General features: G+C 50.5%; 1 protein-coding gene across 1 annotated transcript in view; it reads left to right on the forward strand.

Annotated features, from left to right (window-relative positions):
• The window catches only part of VPS26C (VPS26 endosomal protein sorting factor C), a 42,847-nt gene extending 23,259 nt beyond the window's left edge, over positions 1–19,588 (forward strand). Inside the window, exons 2-8 of the mRNA XM_047719999.1 lie at positions 2,114–2,257; positions 3,418–3,567; positions 9,855–9,935; positions 12,806–12,880; positions 16,768–16,918; positions 17,129–17,281; positions 18,274–19,588. Of these exons, the coding sequence (XP_047575955.1) occupies positions 2,114–2,257; positions 3,418–3,567; positions 9,855–9,935; positions 12,806–12,880; positions 16,768–16,918; positions 17,129–17,281; positions 18,274–18,356 (837 nt within the window). The 3' untranslated portion in view covers positions 18,357–19,588. The remainder of the gene's footprint in view (positions 1–2,113; positions 2,258–3,417; positions 3,568–9,854; positions 9,936–12,805; positions 12,881–16,767; positions 16,919–17,128; positions 17,282–18,273) is intronic.
• Positions 19,589–20,076: the final 488 nt, after the last annotated feature.

A 20,076-nucleotide genomic window follows, 5' to 3' on the forward strand; every position in this document is an offset into this window, starting at 1 on the left:
TCTTTACCTTGGCTCCTTGGGCTACACTTGGGACAAATTCCATATCCCTCTTTTGTTGGTGGGGATTGAACAGACCTGCCAAACGTACCAACAAATACTTTATTAATGTTCTATTTTTGCTATATTCTTTCTTTTTTAAATATTTTACTTATTTATTTGACAGAGTAAGAGAGAGAGAGCGTGCACAAGCAGGGGGAGTGGCGGGCAGAGGGAGAGGGAGAAGCAGGGGGAGCCCGATGCGGGGCTTGATCCCAGGACCCCAGGATCATGACCTGAGCCAAAGGCAGATGCTTAACTGACTGAGCCACCCAGGCGCCCCTCTACTTACTCTTTCTTAATTGAATCAAAGAATGATAAAAGAGTCCACTGAGTCATAAAATATTTACTCTGCTTCCTTCCAGGGTACTCTGCTTCCTTCTTATAACATGGGGAGCAGGGAAGGAAAGGTGGTATTGATGTCACGACCATAATATGCCAGTCAGTGGTCAGCCTGGATCCTGTTCCCATGAGATTAACTGAAAATGTGATTAGATAGGAGCAGAGTGTCCCGAGTGCTGCTGTGTTGCACAAGTAATAAAGTTCGTGGCAATTGTTTTGGCTCATTTTATTCTGGGACACACTGGTCAAGTAAATTTTTAAAAATATACTAGTGAATTTAAATTTTTAAAACTTAGACTTCTATTTAATTTGGGTTGTATAAGAAGTAATAGAATTAATTTTAATTAAGTTTAAAAGTCAAATTATTTCAGAGGAATTTTCATTTAAATTTGTTTATGCGCTTTTTATGGGGGAGTAGGAAACAAAGACAAAATACTTAGCACATTTAAGGGACATAGACTACTCCCTGCTCCCCAAATTCCTCATATTGTGAGAACTTGGTAAAAGTTTTTTCACTGGATGACTAGAGGAAATAAAAAGATTTAAACAACAATAGGACAGATGGTTTTTAATGCTTTGATCTGCAGGCCCCTTTTAATTTTGCTGTTTTTCTGGTTTTGGTTTGGTTGTCAGTAATTTTCTGCCATCATATTACCATTTGACAGCAGTCGTGCTACATTTCTGAAGGTCATTTTCACAAACATGTTGTTTGAATTTACTATGGATTCTCTTTCCGCTCCGGAGGACACTGTCATCTTCCTGAACTTCCTTCTCCACCCAAAACCCCCATAGCCAATTGGTGACAGGAAGAGACTGCCATCCAGGAGAGAGGATAATGTCCATATTCTGTCACTCTGTAATTATCTTCAGATAGATGAATAGATGATCTGTTGTGAAATCTTTCCTAAATGACTTATGATCCGGGGAAATCTGGGCTTGAGTGTCTGCAGAGTGACCCGGGCTGTGGAGAGACGGGGAAGACTTAGCAAAAGTGGTGGGGTGCCCTCACGTGTTCCGTGGACAAGCTCTAGACCCCTCCTCAGTGAGGCTTCCTTGGCAGAGAGAGGACCAGGCCAGTAGTTGGGGTACGTTATGCACTTGAAAACACGTAGTCATGGGACTCCTGGGTGGCTCAGGTCATGATCCCAGGGTTCTGGGATCGAGCCCTGCACCGGGCTCCCTGCTCTGTGGAAAGCCTTCTACTCCCTCTCCCACTCCCCCTGCTTGTGTTCCCTCTCTCACTGTCTCTCTCTCTTTGTCAGATAAATGAATAAGATCTTTAAAAAAAAAAAAAAAAAATCCTTAGTCATTTTAGCATAACTGAGAAAGAACCCAAAGGAAAGGATTTTATTGTATTCTTTCTGAAGAGGTCATTATACATAGTTGTGTGCAGTGGGGCTATGAATCTGCCGATTGCCTCTGACCCAGCTCCTTGCCCTTTGTGGAATCATTTGGGGGGCAGGTGGCGATGGCCTGAGATCCGCTGCCCACTCCCCCGAGTGCTCCCACGCCCACTCCCCCTAGTGCTCCCCCACAGTCTGGCCCTGCCCTGCACCCTCAGTTCCTCACTGAGGCTGTTCCATCCCAGCATCCGGTCTCTGGTCTGTACTATGTGGCTCAGTGACTGTCTGCGCCTTTGAACAAATTGCTCGTTAAGGCGACCTACTTCTGCTCATAAACAAGGTGAATGCAAAAACGTCTTAATTTGACTGGGTGGCTCTCTCTGCTCTCCTAGGAAGTGCTCTCAGGCGTGGTGGTCATATCTGGGAAGGATTCAATCCAGCACCAGGGAGTGTCCTTGACAGTGGAGGGGAGTGTGAACCTCCAGCTCAGTGCCAAGAGCGTGGGAGTGTTTGAGGCTTTCTATAACTCCGTTAAGGTAAGAGCGCTGACGTTGCACATTTTTAGTTCGTTATCCCGATGCATGTGGTGGTTTTTACTTGTTTTCTGGCTTCATTTTTACCTGTGGATGTTTTGCAAGGCCTAGTGGTGGTCCTGCTTATAATACTTGCTGATCAAACTGCAGAAATATTCAGATATTTTCCCTCTGAATATATTCTGTTGCAAGTCTGCCTGTTTTTATTCCTATAAGATAGGATTAGGAGAACTGTAAGTGCACTAAATTCAGCCTTTAAAGAGAACAGAACCCTCCTGAGAAGTGCCTGTGGCTCCTGGCACTGCCCTTCCAAATCCAAAACCATTGCTAGGACGGTGCACGCGGTAGCTCTTGGAGTTGACGCTCTGGTAAGACGCGGATAGAGCCGTGGCCGTGCCCCTCCTTTTTGTCATTTTGGGTAGAGGTATGTGTTCCAGAATATAAACTCTTTTTCTATACTTAGCGTTTCCTTTTCCGGAGGGACGTATCAACTGTGAGCTTCGAGGGGGAAGGAGGTCAGAGGAAAGAAGGGTTCTCAGGAATCACATTCAGATTCGGGGCCTTCCCCGTCTCCCTGTTTTCTTCCAGAAGCCCTCAGAGGCTCACTTCAGAAGTGGTAGATTTTCTGAGTGATGCCAAACCAAGGCTTTGAATACGTGAACTAGTTAAGGGGTGAGACCTGCCTTTGGGTGGGTCCCAGTGGACCCCGGAGGCGCACAGGGCCGGGGACGGGCCTGCTCCTCCCCGTGGATGGGGGCCAAAGCACCCACGGGCTGGTGAGGACCCCCGGGTTCTGGCGGTGGCCCTCCTGGCCCAGCACCTTGACTGTGCAGCCTCTGCTGCTTCATTCTACAGTGGGGGGTGCCTGGCAGGAGGATTGTTAGGACAGCAAATGAGCTTTTGGGGGAAAGGATAGGAAATATGGCTTTGGATGTGCACCAAACACCTAAGCATCTGGTACTGTGAACAAACCGTAATTGTGCCAGAAACTCGAGCCCACTGGGTCCTGAGCCGCAGACTCAGCCCTGGGCCGGCCAGGGCATGGGGAGGGTCGGCTCCGAGGGCCCGAGGCTCGTGTCTTTCGGGAGATCGTTAATAGACATGGTAATTGGGCAATGCATCCAAAGTGCATGCTGATAGATCGAATTGCTTTTTCTTCACAGCCTATCCAGATTATCAACAGCACCATCGAAATGGTGAAGCCAGGGAAATTTCCCAGCGGCAAAACAGAAATTCCTTTTGAATTTCCTCTGCACGTGAAGGGCAACAAAGTTCTGTACGAGACTTACCACGGCGTGTTTGTCAACATTCAGGTGAGAGTTTCCCAATCCCGTGCCGTGGATCTCCTGGCTTGGCTTCTGCAAAAACGGCTCCGTCTTTCTTTGGCGCCAGAATTAATAGATGGACCCAAGAGTTTAATACTGTAATTATGCCAGGACCGCCCGTGCATTTTCTGTTTTGATTTCTCATTTTGCTTCGCAGAATGCATTTTATGTGTGGCCATTATTTTGGATAGGAACCCCGGAGGACCTTGGCTATAGCTTCTTCTAAAAAATTCTGTTGTTTCCTTGGGGCCCCTGTTCTGGCCACGTTGACACCGCGAGGGGTGCTGTTAGTGTTCGGTGACAGCTAGGCCTGCGCTCCTCTAGGGCACCCGCACTGTCTATTTTAAACGTATAAATATCTCTTTGTTAGATATCCAAAGGCTACTACTCTGACATAGGCTTGTATTCTTTATTGAACAAACCTTGTAAATGAGGGGAATTGAATTTATGACTTCCTGTCTACCTCCGCCGGCCCAGGCCGCCTTTCACAGCCACTATTGTCTCCACCGCAGTTCGGAGTCATGACTCAGAGCGAGCGGGCGAGAGAGAGCCTCTCCTCTATTCAGTGGAAAGAAAGGGACTTTTGTGATACCAGCTTTGCAGGGTTCCCCTTGCCGCGCGAGACAAAACCATTTTGTCTTGCGTACGTGCAGCAGGGCGGAAAGTTGGGAAGTTTCCTGATTTATGAAGTTGTCGCTGATAATTTGGTCTCGGCAGGAGACCATTCCCCTGCCTCCAAAAATACGGATCCCTGAAACACTTGTGAGAGTTTCAACTCAAGGTTTGTGTGCGTGCGAGGGCTGCGCGGCGCCGGAAAGGTGGGGTGAGCAGAAGCACATGCCGCGTGACATCCCGCACGGCAGGCGCTGTCTTTCCGTCCCGAAAAAGCGCGTCTGGTCCTGCATCCTGGGTGCACCTGTTTCAGGCAATCTGGACACTGAGGGCTTTGACAGCGCCCAGGAAGTGACAGGAACGACCAGCTTCCCAGGTCCAAGTACTTCCCGGTACTCTCACCGCAGTCCTTACCCGCAGCATGCCTTCTTAGCAAGACTGACGGCATCTCAAAGGTCTCATTCGAACATCATATTTATTCTCTCTCCAGAATCAGCATCGCCTTGCTTTCCCGACACCGTAGCTCTTTAATACTGTTTATTTAATAACATGAGCGTCCGTTCATGAGAAACCGATGAGACTAACATTGGGGTTTCACTGGTCATACTCCTTGTGCCTTCCTCCTGTGCTTATTGTTCTTGTTAAGAAATTAATTTGTTTCGGGGCTCCTGGGTGGCTCAGTGGGTTAAAGCCTCTGCTTCGGCTCGAGTCATGATCCCAGGGTCCTGGGATTGAGCCCCGCATCGGTCTCTCTGCTCAGCGGGGAGCCTCTCTCTCTGCCTGCCTGCCTACTTGTGATCTCTCTCTCTCTCTCTCTGTCAAATAAAGTCTTTAAAAAAAAAATTACTTTGTTTCAAATCAAATTGGAGGGGCATCTGGCTGGCTTAGTCAGCAGAGCCCGTGACTCTTGATCTTAGGGTTCTGGGTTCCAGCCCCACGTTGGGTGCAGAGATTACTTTAAAAAAAAAAGTCTTTAAAAAAAAAAATCAAATTGGGGGGCACCTGGGTGGCTCAGTGGGTTAAAGCCTCTGAGCCTTCGGCTCAGGTCATGATCACAGGGTCCTGAGATTAAGCCCTGCATCAGGCTCTCTGCTCAGCAGGGAGCCTGCTTCCCCTCTCTCTCTCTGCCTGCCTCTCTGCCTACTCGTGATCTCTGTCTGTCAAATAAATAAATAAAATCTTGAAAAAAAAATCAAATTGGAAATCTCATCCTTTTCCAAATATTGCCCAAGAAGGGCATGCAGATGTATAGTTGACCCTTGAACAACATGGGTTTGAACTGTGCGGGTCCCTTTTCCTTGGATCTTTTAGAGTGCAAATGTATTTTCTCTTCCTTGTTTTCTTCTCTCTAGAAGAAGAAGGATATTGGAAGGATACTGTATGTGACACATACAACATCCAAAATACCTGGTAATCGACTGTTGGTGTTACCCTTCAGGCTTCTGGGCAACAACAGGCTCTCAGTAGTTAGTTTTTGGGAAGTCACAAGTGGTACATGGATTTTTGACTTGTGGGGATCAGCACCTCTCACCCCACATTGTTAAGAGTCAGCTGTGCATAAAAAACCGTGTACCTGCGTCCTGCCTGGTTGTGGGTAAATTGGAAACTCATTACAATGCTGTTGGAACGTTAGCAGGTGGCGAATTCTTCAGTACAGTGTATGGTCACTCAGACCCAACCTTTGTTTTGGTCATCGGGTTTCACCCCAGTAGGGTTAATTCAGAGTGCTATAACCTAGAATTCTCTACCCACCCCCCAGGATATCTCACAGATTCCTCAAAATGAAGAGATTTCTTCTCATCCTAACCTCCAATTTAGAAGAGCTTATCACCTAGATTCAGCATTTATTAGAATTTCGCCATTTTTGTTTCATCTGTGTTTATCTTTCCTGAGTCATTTCAAAGTCAGTTACAGAATCATGTGAGCTATGTCATTATCTGTCTCCAGAAAGTGGGGACACTCTCCTGTGTAGTCAACGCTGGCACTTTCACGCCTATCCAGATTAACAAAAATTCTCAAATACCTTCTCATTCCCAATTGTATTCACATTTGTTATTGCTCCTTTTGAGAAAACATGCTTCTTTTTCAAGGATTTTATTTTTAAGTAATCTCTGCACCCAGTATGGGGCTCGAACTCATAACCCTGAGACCAAGAGTCACGTGCTCCACCTGCTGAGCCAGCCAGGGGCTCCTTGAAAATATACCTCTAGAGAGAAACCAGGATGGTGGTTTTTTAAAAATCTATGTTTCATTCATTGATTCATTCATTCAGTTTCTAGAAGGGTCTTTTGCTAGCCTCCTTGTTTTAGAACAGACGGTGACTGCTGGGGTCATAGGGCTGGCCTCGGCAGGGGTCCCACAGGGCGTTGCCCTCCCCCCCACCCTTGCTTGCCGTGCTTTCCCTGAAGATTCACGGGTGCATTACTTGGGACAGAAAGTGTTGCTAAACCCAGTAACATCCTCTTCCTCAAATGATGTGGGCGCTAAGACATTTTACATGGATGATTTGAATTGTATTGTAGTAACATAATGTAAAAATGGTAAAAACCGTAAGACAGAATAAAGGGTTTAAGGCGTAGTGAGTATTACATTTCCAGCTCGCAGGGTCTGGGTTTCCTTGTCGCTCTGTAGGTGGAGGCTTGGTGCTGTTTGGTCGTGTTGTTCCCGGGCACGTTGTGTTTGTTTCTTACCTTTGTGATTAGATTGCGTGTACCAGAAGCAGCCTGCTTCTCCCAGTTGCCCTTTGTGCAAATACCTTTTCTTTTACAAGTTGCGTAAATCGGAGGCAAATTTTCTTAGTTTGTTCTACTCTTGCGGCCATAGCAGCAAGGTTTTATACTGTAACCCAACATTACAGCAGTCGCAACTTGTCTGCAGAATTGTATTTCAGAATTAATGTGTCCGGATGCTAGTCATTCTTCATCACAGTTGCGAATATCCTTTCTAGAAGTCTGCTTCGCGTCTGCTGACATGCTTCTTCCTTCTTTCTGTTGGCCTTGTGTTTACGGACGGTCCTAAGATCCAATCCTGTCTGTACCTCCTCCTGGCGCCCTGCTCAGTCTGACCGTCCTGACACCCCCTCTGACCTCCCACCCCCCAGATCCTCCTTAGCCACTGGGAAAGATCACGATAAAATGGAAAGATCTAGGACTTCACAGCAGGCAGATCCGGGCCTGAGTCCCAGCATTGCACAAGGATTCAGAGCCTGGTTTTGGCAACCGGCAGGTGTCAGTTGAAATCCCACCTCTGTGACCCCGACCACCCTTCGTGACCGCTCCTCTAGGAGATGAATGAGATCTTGGCTTGAACGCTTCGTTAGCACAGTGCCAGGCATGTAGAACGCCCCGAGGATGTATTTGCCAAGTGGCTGCATCAGTGAGTTCTTGGTGACCGTCCTTAGAATCCACTGAGATGGTACATGCGAGAGAATTCACGTCACTCGCGGAACAGAACGCCAGCGCGTTCCTCTCTGGCCACCTTTCTCCCCACCGTCACTTAGCAGCTGCCCTGGATGACTGATGGTGGCCTCCGTGCTCAGAAACATTTTGTAACCAGAAGTTGATGCCTGTTGTTCTCACTCCTTCGCAAGTTGTAGAAATCCGGCTCAAACTGCCTTAGCCTAAAAAGAGTATCACGGACCACAGAGCCAGCAGCTCCAGGGAAGGGGAAGCGGAAGCTGGGTCCGGGTCCAGCTCAGCTTTCTGTGCAGACCTCTTTCATTCTAGGGCTCTCCTTCTAGACCTCTTCCTGGCCATGGTTGGGTTAAGCTGCCTCGGGCTTACCATCTCCTGGGCCGGCTCCCCCGGCAGAGAGAACCCTTCCCAACAGTACCTGGAGCAGCTCTGCCCAGGAGGGCTCAGGGTGGGGTTGGGGGGGTCAGCCCTGCCAAACCCCTGAGACTGGAAAACGAGGAAGGGGAAGTTCCCACTGGGACAAGAATCCAAGACACCAGGCAAGCCTGAACAGAATGTCTCCCGTGCCAGACAGCGTGTGAGCTGTGCAGGAGAACGACGAAAGACGTCTAGGCATACACACCTACATAGATGTACTATGCGTGCACACACCTGTGTGTACACACACCCGTATGCACACATGCCTGTACGGATCTGACAGCACCAGGCCTCACTGAGCCTGTTGGGTTGGGGAGACCAGGTAGAAATCCCAGAAGGGTGTCTGTGTGTATATATATGTATATCTGTGTGTGTGTGTAGGTGTGTGTGTATATATATATGTATGTGTATGTATGTATGCATATATGTGTATATATGTGTGTGTGTGTATATATGAAAAGGTCCTTGCAGACAAGGGATGTTTCTGTTTAAAAAATGTTTTCCAGGGACGCCTGGGTGGCTCAGTTGGTTAAGCAGCTGCCTTCGGCTCAGGTCATGATCCCAGCGTCCTGGGATCGAGTCCCACATCAGGCTCCTTGCTCGGCAGGGAGCCTGCTTCTCCCTCTGCCTCTGCCTGCCACTCTGTCTGCCTGTGCTCGCTCTCTCTCTCTCTGACAAATAAATAAACAAAATCTTTAAAAAAAAAAAAAAAAGTTTTCCAAAAAAAATAAATAAATAATTTTTTAAAAAATGTGTTTTAATCTCCTGATGGTACCTTGAATATCTAGTAACCTCTCACATAATGTATTAGTTTGTTCATAATAATGTAGCTTCTTGATTCAACCATGCATTTAGTCCGAGATACACAAATCATTTTTAACAGAATTCTGAAATTTTACCTGGATGGTTAAAAAAATAGCTAACTTTATTCAGTATGGGTTATGTGATTTTTTTTTTTTTTTTGATGGTTAGCATTAAGACCGTGATGGCCCTATAGAATTTTGTTACCAATCAGTCTGTCCGTCCACAGACAGGAGTGTGAAGGAGCGTCCTGGGTCAGAGCCCTTAGCTCTGGGGCTGGCTTGGCAGGGAGCCGGCTCTCCTTGGGGCAGCGGGGGGTGGTACACCCACAGTGGCTTGTTCAGAAAACGAGCACGGGGATGGCAGAGAGACTGAACACAGCTAGGTTAGAAGCTAGTGTGGTGCTGCCTGCCTTACTTTGCTCCGTGGAATGCCGGATGCAGTCCTGGAGCTCCCGGTCCTTCCTGAGCACTTTCTCCTCCTAATGACAAAGTAGCTGCTGCTTTACCGAGAGCTGCTTGCTCTCCGCCAGACCCCGTGCTGAGTGCCCAGCACACAGCGAGCATCTCGCTTGGCTCTTCCTGAAGCATAACATACCCCTTCTACAGGGCAGGAGGCCGAAGGCCAGACGAGTTGCCTCATCTGCCAGGGCTCACGCAGTGAGACAGGTCACTGGATTGGAGTTGGCTTTCGCTTCTGCGGGCGTCTTCTTTCTGCTCTGTGCCCCCATTGGGTCCCTGCCCCCCCAGTCTCTCCCTGTGTTACAGCTAAGACTGTGCCTTTGTACTGGTGGGTCCAACTGTGGGACTAGGCTGTGGAACCACCTTAAGTGTTCTTAGTTTTGGTCTTTTTGTAGAAATGCCTTCACTGTGAGCATTGGCTCCCCCTATTAAATATATTAATTTCAAACAACATGGTAATTGGACCAAGTTTCCCTAAAGTACATTGACTTCTTTGTCTCTCCGAATATAATTCCATGATGAAAGCAGATCACACTAACGTGGCGTCTTCTTCTCCGACTTCTCCCTGCAGTACACCCTACGCTGTGACATGCGGCGGTCTCTGCTGGCCAAGGACTTGACCAAGACCTGCGAATTCATCGTTCACTCTGCTGTAAGCTGTATTTGGGGGGCTCCGTGCTTGGCCACAGGAATCTTCTGTAGGGTCTCGTATCTTACCCCAATTCGAAGCTGATATGTCAGCCTGGTGCCGTGTCGTGGCTGCTGGGGAAAGAGACTCCCAGGTGGGACACGAGGGACCTTGTTTCTCCGGGCCGGGTCAGAGTACCAGCATCGGTGTGTGCCTCGTTCCCCCAGGCCCAGAACCCCCCCCAGGGGGGCTCATGCCTCAGCCAAGAAGCACCACACTGGGAGCCCCCCTCAGAGCAAGTGAGCAGTGAGCAAGTCTGCTTCAGAGAGACACACCCCTCCTCACGGTCGCTGCTGCGGCAAACACAGCCCAGAGCCGTGGCCCGGCCCAGATAAAGAATGGTCAGAGCCCCACAGTCCTGTTCTGCCCGACAAGGACAGCAGGGACACCTGGGGCCAGGGTGGGTTGCCTTCCCCAACACCTTCTGCTCACATCTTACCGTGACAGAATGTTCTTAAAAAATCACTTTCACATGTCAGCTGAACTGGACCCCCCTCCCCACGGCTGTAGGCGACCCTGGGTGAATTCAAGGCAGAGACCTCATTCTGCAGCCCATCTGCTCGACAACTCGGTCATCGTGCAGAACTTAGCAGGGACAGGCAGCGCCTGCCCCAGGTGTGACACGTGGTGACAGATGTCCACCGCACTGGATTCCCCTGTTTTGTGTCCCCGGGCTTTCCAGGTCCGGTATCGGAGCAGCTGCCAGGCCTTGCCCTCCCCTCCCAGGGCTGTGTGCCCACAGCTCTGGTTCGGGGCTGGCCCGCCCCCTCTTTCTTGGGCTGCAGCCTGGTTCCCTCCTTGAAGAGCCACCTGGACTCAGAATGTGGTCCATCTGCCTTTGATTTAATTCTGAGCAGTTTGGGGACAGGAGAGTGCCAGATTGGGGTTCCTGGAGGTGCCCAGGTGAACAGAGACTGGATGTGTTTATGGATGCCATGGGGCTGCAGGCTGTGTCCGATGTGCCACCCAGATTGGGCAGACACAAGAGCCACTGGCTTTCCTTGGGTCACGTACCCAGTGTGGCCTACAGCTTCGTTGGCACTGAGCGGGGCTCAGAGACCTGGGGACCCCACACGGGTCCCCTAGTCTTTGCCACGGGCCTCAGGAAGTGGGGCTTCTCCAGAGCTCCCTGGTGAGGTAGGTTGGTGTTTGTAGAACATTTGCAGTTGCATTGCTTTTGCACTGTTACGAAATGTCCGTGGGTGTCTTTTAGTAATGGTTCAGGAAAAATGCGAGACTGATGTCTCCTGTGTGTGAGATTGGCAAAATCACTGATGTCCTTTATTTGCATCATTTTTGTGACTTTTTGGGACTTCCAACATCTATAGTTTTCCTCTTACTAATATGAATTACTGTATTTCATTGTTTCTTTTAGTGACATACAAAATATTAAAAATAATTATCTTTTTTGGAAATGATGTGATTTAGGTATTTTCCTTTTTTTATGAAGGGTCTTGAAACTGAAGGAAAAAAAAATTTTTTTTCTTGTGGATTAGTCCCGAGAAGAGACATACCCTTTTAGGTTTTTAGCAAAAAGAGCCTCTAACTTTGTGGAGGAGAGTGAGCCCAAATTCAGCTCCCTGTCCAGAGCTGGGCTCCAGGTTCTTGTTCTAAGAGAGGGGTTTAAAATAAATACCTTCCGAGAATGCTACTCTCGGTTCTTAGGACTAATTTTTCATTTCTGGATCCTGTTGACCAGCAAGTGGGGGAGGCCTCTCGCTCCCTGGGGAGGCACAGCTGAGGACACCCCATGGCCCCCGACCCAGGGCCCACAGCCCACTGAGGATTGCAGGCTCCGCACCCCAGGGCCAGCTCAGGGTACGCAGCGGGGCAGAGGTCCCGGGGCCCCCTCTCAACAGCTTACCGACACACAGCCTCCCAAGAAGCCTGTTCTTTGTGAATGATTTCAGAGAAGGCCAAACCACGTGTGATCTCCAGTTGCCAACTCAAATATTCCTTTAAATGCTGTAAGGAAGAATGTGTTCCCCCAAGCGTGTGTTCACGAACCTGTTAAGAAGAATACTATAGAATGTGCTTTGGTAAATGAGTAAACTTGGTGGGTTGGCCAGTGCCTTTTCTCCACCGCAGCCCCCCGGCCTGGGGGTCCTGGCACCCGAGCTCGCCACACCAGGCAGGCCCTGGTGACGCTTGGCCGCCCAGGTGGCTTCTGCGGTTACGTGATGTGGCGAGGACCATCGTTCGTAATTATGGTAACATTTCTAGTTTAGAGGAGCGGGCCTTCCAGGTGGACTGCTGAGTGGCTAACCGCACGGGCGTTGGAGCTGGACCATCTGGGTTTGAATCTCAGCTCGGCCACTGGAGAAAGCCATGGGAACTCACCGCGCCTCACTGTCCGTGTCTATGAAATGGGACCAGTGACAGGGACAGCACCCGATTCGGTCATCAGGCTAGTTCGGTGTCAGCTCTTGTTCTAAGAGAGGGGTTTAAAATAAATACCTTCCATGAATGCTACTCTCAGTTCTTAGGTCTAATTTTTCATTTCTGGACCCGAAAGGGCCCCAAAAGATTTTTAAGAAAGCAGTCCCCTCATTTTATTTTTATTTTTTTATTTTATTATTATTATTTTTTTTTAGCAGTCCCCTCATTTTACAGATGAGGAAACTGAGTCACAGGGGATGAAGAAATTTGACAAAGAACACAATGTAGATTTTTGGCAAAACTGTGTGTTTGGACCCCACACGACCTGAGTCTGAGTACTAAGTCCTTCCCAGTTCATTATGCTACCCTTTGTTTCTCTAGAAGGGGAAAGGGGAGTTTGGCCTGTGGGGCTCTTGGCTTCAAGCAGCTGATTTGGATTTTGCCTCCTGTTTTAGCCTCAGAAGGGGAAGTTGACCCCGAGTCCCGTGGACTTCACCATTACACCTGAAACCCTGCAGAACGTCAAAGAGGTACGGCGCCCCTCGGCTCTGCAGGCTGGGGTATCCGCTTAGCCGCTACATCCCGCAGAGGCCCTGTGGCCTAGTTCTCCCCTTGGGTATCATGTCATTGAGATGAAATTTCGGATTATTGTCGATACCCAAAGTAGTCTGGATTTTCAATTCTGATTTCTTTTTAAGCTCCGTAAGTTCTGAGGGAGAGAATGCTTCTGAAAAGCTGCTCGGGGAGGCTACTTGCCTGCTGTGCTCTGCGCACCCCCCCCCATTCTCCCCGGCCCAACACGTGGGGCTCAGAGCCCTTCTCCCTGAGCCCTGGCTGCCCCCGCCACCCGTCCTTGGAGCCACAGCCCGTTACTTCGCAGTTGGCTCCCTGCTCTAGTCGTGGAGGCCGCAGCCTCTCCCCCTGCTCTCCAGACCGTGTTGAGCAGCAAGTGGGGAAGGCCTCTCGCTGCCTGGGGAGGCACAGGGGTGTGGCCTGGGGGGCATCTCTGAAAGTCCATCTACTGGAGGGGACAAGTCCCCTGTGGGCCAGTCGGCTTGGTCTCTCGCAGGGATTTGAACGGGACTGGAAACACCCAGGGAGCACAGGTGGTCGCCTGGGCCTCGGCTCTTAGCACCGCCATAAGTGCTCATGCCCCTAAGTGGGTTTGTGTTTCTTCCTTCCCAAGAATCTCAGTAACACAAAACCTAGTGACAGAGATGGAGTGAGGAAGAGAGTGGAACAGATCGAGTGTGTCTTATAAAGACCTCCTGGCGGGACTTTGTACAGTTTGTTTTGTTCCCTATATCTTGTCTCTGCTCTGCTTTACTTTACTGGTTTTCTTCTTCTTTGTCCCCGCCCTTACTCTGATTGATTAAGGTCTGTTATCCTATGGTTGCTTCTTTTTCCTCTCACGTACTTTTTCTGTTTTCCTAATAGTCACCCCCAAACGTTCAAACATACAGAGACACTCGTGAATTTAACTAACAACTTAGAGAACTTAGAGAACAACTTAGAGAACAACTGAGAACGAGAACCTTCTGCCAGAAGGTTTGTAACATTTTTGCATTTTCCTCTCACCAGACCCCTCTCCTTTGTTGAAATGGTCTGAAATCTAAGTTCCAGTTTATCTGTTTTATTTTTCCCAGTATGAAGCCTCTGTTGGCTTAGAAATGATTTTTCGTAGTTGCCCGAAGTAAACAGTCATGATTTAGCCAACACTGAATTACTGGAAGTTTCACCGTGGTCATTGTTCTCCTCTGCTTTCTCTCACCTTCTTTTCTTTTCTTCAGTGTATTTTTTTGTGCCTCTGGAGCACATCCTAGAATCATTCTTTCTGAAAGGATGAGGAGTGAACTTACATCCTTGAGTGTCTAATAGACACCTGCCTTTGCTCTCACACTGAACCCTAGTTTGTTTAGGTAGGTGGAAGCTTCTGGCTTCAATTTCATTTGCCTTTTGAACTTGGGAGAGGAGCTCCCTGGTTTTCTGGAACCTTGTGATACTGGTGATCTGATCCCCAAATATTTGTGAGCTCCTCTGTTTCTCCTCCTTTTCCCTTCCCCCCAGCCCGGAAAATTCCAGCACCCCCCCATCTTTACCATTCTGGAATTTCAAAGCCCTTGCCAGATTTGGGTTTTTAATTAGTCAGTGTGCCTGCCATCTTTCCTTCAGCTCTGTGAACTTCTCTCGGTGTTTCTTAGAGGCATCAAGGAGAATCTTGGCACGGTCTTTGAGCTCACTTGTTTACTCTTCGGTTGGTATGTCGCCCAACTGTTGACATGTGTCCCTCAGCAAGAGCATCATTCATCTCCAAGCGGTTTCTTTCCCAAGATAGCCCCTTCCTTTACTGCAGATGCATGGCCCTTCATCTCTCTCTAGGGCTGGTTATTCTGTTTGCAGAGGGTGTGCATCTTTCTTGCTTTTATTTTCCTCAGCTGTTTGTTGATTCTTGGTTGTCAGCTTATAATTATAGATGAAGATCGAATACGTATGGCCTTGTTGACTAGAGTGTCTGTCCTTAGCCCGAATGACAGTCTGTCCTTCTGGTTATGAACGCACTCTGACAGAAGCTTTGCTGCTGGGGAACACGTGTTTGACCTTGTGGGCTTTCTTTTGGGGTGTGCTGGTAGCTCATCTTCTGGGGTGAGGGCGTCATCCTGCGTTGTGGCTGTAAATGACTGCGGACGCTTGCCCTGCCTTGCCCAACCTGCTTTGGGAGTGTCCTGGTTGGGGAGTTGCCTTGAGGAAAGCTGTGTTGGCAGCCTGGGCACTTGCTGACTCCAGAGGCCACTCATGCCCCCCTCACTGACTGCTCCTTCCCTGGGTGGGCGCCACTCCTGATCTCAGGGCTGCCCCCTGCTGGGGACACTCTTGTGCCTGATCCCCTGAGCTCTTGGGAGCCTCCCTGAGCACTTTCACGCACAGAAACTCTTCACTGGGGTGTTTCCTCGTGGCGTCCCGCATGGACTTTCTTGGCGTAGTTTCTTTTATTTGTCTATGTTAACATTACGCCCTGGGAGGGGAGGGTGAATTGAATGTTCAGTCAGGATCTTCGGCCGGATATTGAAAGTTTTCTTTCTCACCAGTTGCCTAAAAGAATTTTAATATAGATTGCAACTGCTTTTTATTTTTCTAAACAAATAGCTACTTTACTTTTTCGTTGTTGTTAGAACTTTGTCTTGAATCAAGACTTTTCTCTTTGACTTGAATCAAGACCTCTCTGCCTCTGGGGCCATGAGGTACAGAGCTCCCTGCTCTCTAGTTCCAGCGCCAATGATGGGCAAACACCAGCCACAGTGACCACTGGCCCTCAAGGTGTGGCTGGTTGGAGCCGAGCTGAGCCGTAGGTGTAAGGTGCTGACTGGATTCCAAAGAGGGAGAGAATATAAGCGTAATGTTTTAATACTGATCACATGTGGAAGTGGTGTTTAGGATATATTGGTTGATTTTAGCTGTTTCCTTTTACTTTCTAAAATACAGCTACTAGGGGCGCCTGGGTGGCTCAGTGGATTGAGCGTCTGCCTTTGGCTCAGGTCATGATCTCAGGGTCCTGGGATCAAGCCCTGAATCGGGCTCTCTGCTTAGCAGGGAGCCTGCTTCCCACTTTCTCTCTCTGCCTGCCTCTCTGCCTACTTGTGATCTCGATCTCTCTGTCAAATAAATAAAAAAATAAAAATCTTTAAAAAAATACAGCTATTAGAAAATTTTAAATTACATCTGTGGCTCACATGTGTGGCCACATTTTGCTTCTGTGAGACGGTGGTGTTCTAAACTCTGACATACCTTTGGCACCTGGGACCATCTGGGCGACGTATGCTAGAACAGTTGCCTCTGACGCCTCAGATCCGCATCCCACAAAAACATCATCGTCTAACCGTGACCAGGTTCCTAGGTATACAGGGGAAAGGTCCAGAAGGTCTTAGTCAAGCACTGATGAAAATTGTTCTCTTTAAATGTCCTTGAAATAAAAGGAAGAATCTTGGCTTTTCAGAATTGTTTAATTGGGAGCGTTTTTCAGTTGATTCTCTTTTAAAACATTTTTGGGGTGTGTGTGACCGGTTCCCTGTAAACACTGCTGGCAGCTTGCTCAGGAGTTTCTAGGTCGTGTCGCTTGGTGAGAAGGAGCTTCCAGATCTGACCCAGGCAGTCGGGACGGCTCTGGGGGAGCTGGCGGGTCGGCCAGGCAGCGTCGGCGCCGGGTGTCTGCAGGCAGTTGTTGAATAATTCAGTCTGTTCATCGACTTGACAGGAGATATAAGGACTATTGTACCTTTTTCCCATTTTGTAAAACAGGGGCCCAGCGGGTTTTATAAAAATTGCCCAATTTTGTTTTTAGTTTTTCTTTGTACCCGGTGACTGCCTCTGGAGTGAGTTCCTTTGGCACCTTCCATTCCCGCCGTCCCTTGTCTCCTTCCAGAGAGCCTTGCTCCCCAAATTTCTCATCAGAGGGCACCTCAACTCCACCAACTGTGTCATCACGCAGCCGCTGACGGGGGAGCTGGTGGTGGAGAGCTCGGAGGCCGCCATCAAGAGCATAGAGCTGCAGCTGGTCCGCGTGGAGACCTGCGGTAAGGGTGGCCCGTGGGGGGGCGGGGGGTGGGGGCCGAAGGAGGGGCGCGCCCCTCGATCCCAAGAAGCTGAGAAAGTGAGACGTGGAGGGGAGGGAGCCCTAGATCCCGTGGAGCAGATGGCAGAAGTGTCACCAGCGGCCTATTGATCCCCGGGCCGTGGGGACCGCCCGTGTTCTCCGACCGCACCGTGCGCGCCGCCTCCCGCAGGGTGTGCAGAAGGCTACGCCCGGGACGCCACGGAGATTCAGAACATCCAGATCGCCGACGGGGATGTGTGTCGGAGCCTCTCCGTGCCCATCCACATGGTGTTCCCCCGGCTCTTCACCTGCCCCACGCTGGAGACCACCAATTTCAAAGTGGGTAAGCGCGCCAGCTCCCTGCGCCCGCGGGCCCCCCCCCCCCGCCCCGCGATTCGTGGGGCCCCCGAGGAGGACAGGCCGGTCTGCTGGGGGCCGGCTCAGCGCAGGGCACTCGGTCCCCCGGTCACGCAACAGCAGCTCCCCGAGAAGCCGCGGGAGACAGCGTCACCCTGTCGGCGCGGCTCGGGCAGGGACAGTAACGCTGCGGAGCGAGGCAGCGGGGAGCGTGCGGGTCGGGGAGGCTCCTCCGACAGGCGGCATCTGAGCAGAGACGCAGCGGGACAGTCGTGAAGGCCGCCGTTCCACCAGCTTAGGATGTCTTGGTCATTTTCTTTTCTTTTTTTTTCTTAAAGATTTTACTTACTTATTTGACAGGGAAAGAGAGCACAAGTAGGGGGAGAGGGAGAGGTTCTTCCAATAAGAACTGTCACAGCTGGGGGCACCTGGGTGGCTCAGTCGTTAAGCATCTGCCTTGCCTTCGGCTCAGGTCATGATCCCCGGGTCCTGGGATCGAGCCCCACATCGGGCTCCCTGCTAAGTGGGAACCCTCCTCCTCCCTCTCCCACTCCCCCTGCTTGTCCTCCCTCTCTTGCTGTGTGTCTCTCTGTCAAATAAATAAATAAAATCTTAAAAAAAAAAAAAAAAGAAAGTCACAAGTGGAAAAATAAAGCAAGAGTATGAAAGAACAGAAGGAATTTTAGAAGATTCTAGTAAAGACGGAGGACAATGAGGTGTGCTTGGGAAGCAGACCCCCTTCCTCTCCCAAGGCAAGGAGACACATTTCTTCAGAGAAAGTGCACCAAGGGCGCTCAGAGGCCGGTGTCACCGTCCTCGCTGGTTCCCCTGGAAGCGTGGGGTGACAGACCTGGGATGTGGCCACGGACGCCCCACAGCACCCAGTGCCCCCACCTCTCGGAGCCCCCACGGTGCAGTGGGCACGGGGTGTCGGCCTCCGGGCCGGGTCAGCCTAATGCCTGTTCTTTCTCTTGTCAGAATTTGAGGTCAACATCGTCGTGCTGCTTCACGCGGATCACCTCATCACGGAGAACTTTCCACTGAAGCTCTGCAGGGTGTAGCCCGGGAGCAGGCGGTGTGGACAGCCAGCGAGGCCGAGCGGACATGCCGTGGGTAGGCGGTGCTCACGGGAGCCGAAGCCAACAGCATAGGCTTATTTTCGAGGTGATTCTGTATCAGAAATGAATCCGACCCCTCAGTACAATCACTGTTGTTCCTCATCTCCCCGAGGCTTCCGCTTCCGGTGGGGCACGTCTCATCAGACCTGGTCCCTACAGTGCATCAGGACCTCCAAACTGGGGGCGGCGAGATCAGTTCGCAGAAAGCACGATTTCCTCGGGCTCCCGGCTCACAGGGCCTGTTAAGGAGCAGTAAAACTGTGACCGCGGCAGCACTTGGCTGGGAGGTGAGGGTCTGGGGGCAAAGGGAACCCTCCCCACCCGGCCTGTGGGTGTAGCTGAGAGCCCTGGCAGAAAGCGGCTGCGCGGAGACGGTGACAAGCCGATGGTTGTCGATGACGTCTGTGGGCACCGTCCAACAAGGGCTGCCAGGCGGCGTCCGCTGGAACCGTGTGGCATTTTCCAGTCTGTTCTGTAGTCTACCACGGCTCTCGCGATGACTCCAGGACTTGAGGGAACCGGAACAGAGCGTTCCTGGCTGTCACAGGAGGACCTGTTGCTGGTGGGTGGGTTCTGAGTGGCGCGGCCTGCCCCCGAGGTGAAGCCAGCGGGGCTCACAGTGCGCGGAGAGCCTGTTGCAGCGCGTTTCCTCCGTCTGCTCCGGTTGGTCCATGGTGGCCGCGGCCTCAGGAATAAGCTGTGAGCTTTACACGCCACACGGCCTTCCCGGACAGTCCCTGCCCCCGGGCAGCCCTGAGCAAGGTGGCCGGGCCGATGTCCCTCCTGTGCCTCCACGCCCTGCCGCGTTGCCATCGCCCTGGGACCGCATCTGGTGACATGGGACGCGGAGGGCAAACAGACCTGACTCAGGCCCTGCTTTGTCCCGGGGCTTCACCAGTGAAGCTGATACAACTTACTCACGGGGTCATTTCTAGTCTGGCTCCTGGAGAATGCGTTCCTCGTCTAGAAATCTCTTATGCTCCCGGATGTCAACAGTGATCTGTCTTTGATGATGTGTTCAGAGTATCGGGAAACAGAGAGTCCATACTCTCTGGGACATTACAAAGGTAGAAATCAGTTTTAATGATTTAAAAAAAAACTAAGAATTTTGAGCAAAGGTTTGGGAGGTACATTGCTGTATCACTTCTTCAGTAAAGCGCTTTTACGGATATAAATAGGACAAGTGCTCTTAGGGCGCAGCTGTTAACTAGAGACCTGCCAGCGCCGTGGTGCTCTCGTTTTCATTTCATTCGATCCTGAGTGGCCCACATAAGGGCCTCAGGCTGCCATTTCCTGCCCCTTCTTGGCCAGCACCTCCCGTCGGGGGTTAAGGAGAGCACAGATGTCCGGCTGTGTGGCGGGGGGTGGGGACCGTCCGCCATCGGAGGCTCGGGGTTGTCGGGTTCTCCCATGTGAGCAAGAGGACGGGGAGGGGAGGGGAAGGAAGGGGTCTGAAGCGTGAATCCGTGACCGTATCCTGTTCGGGAAATGCCCCGTAGGCAGCCGCCCCCTTGGGCTGTCAGAGCTCCCGCAGAAGTGGGGCCTGGCTCCCACGCTCGGCCGTGCTGTCAGTTCCGGAGTAAAGGCAAGAGGGAAATCAGAAATCAGATGTAGAAAAGCCGAAGAGTTTGTGCCGGAATTCGCCCAGTTGGTGGACTGAGCC

This window comes from Lutra lutra, chromosome 1 (assembly GCF_902655055.1).
Source record: "Lutra lutra chromosome 1, mLutLut1.2, whole genome shotgun sequence".
NCBI classification, from domain to species: Eukaryota; Metazoa; Chordata; class Mammalia; order Carnivora; family Mustelidae; genus Lutra; species Lutra lutra.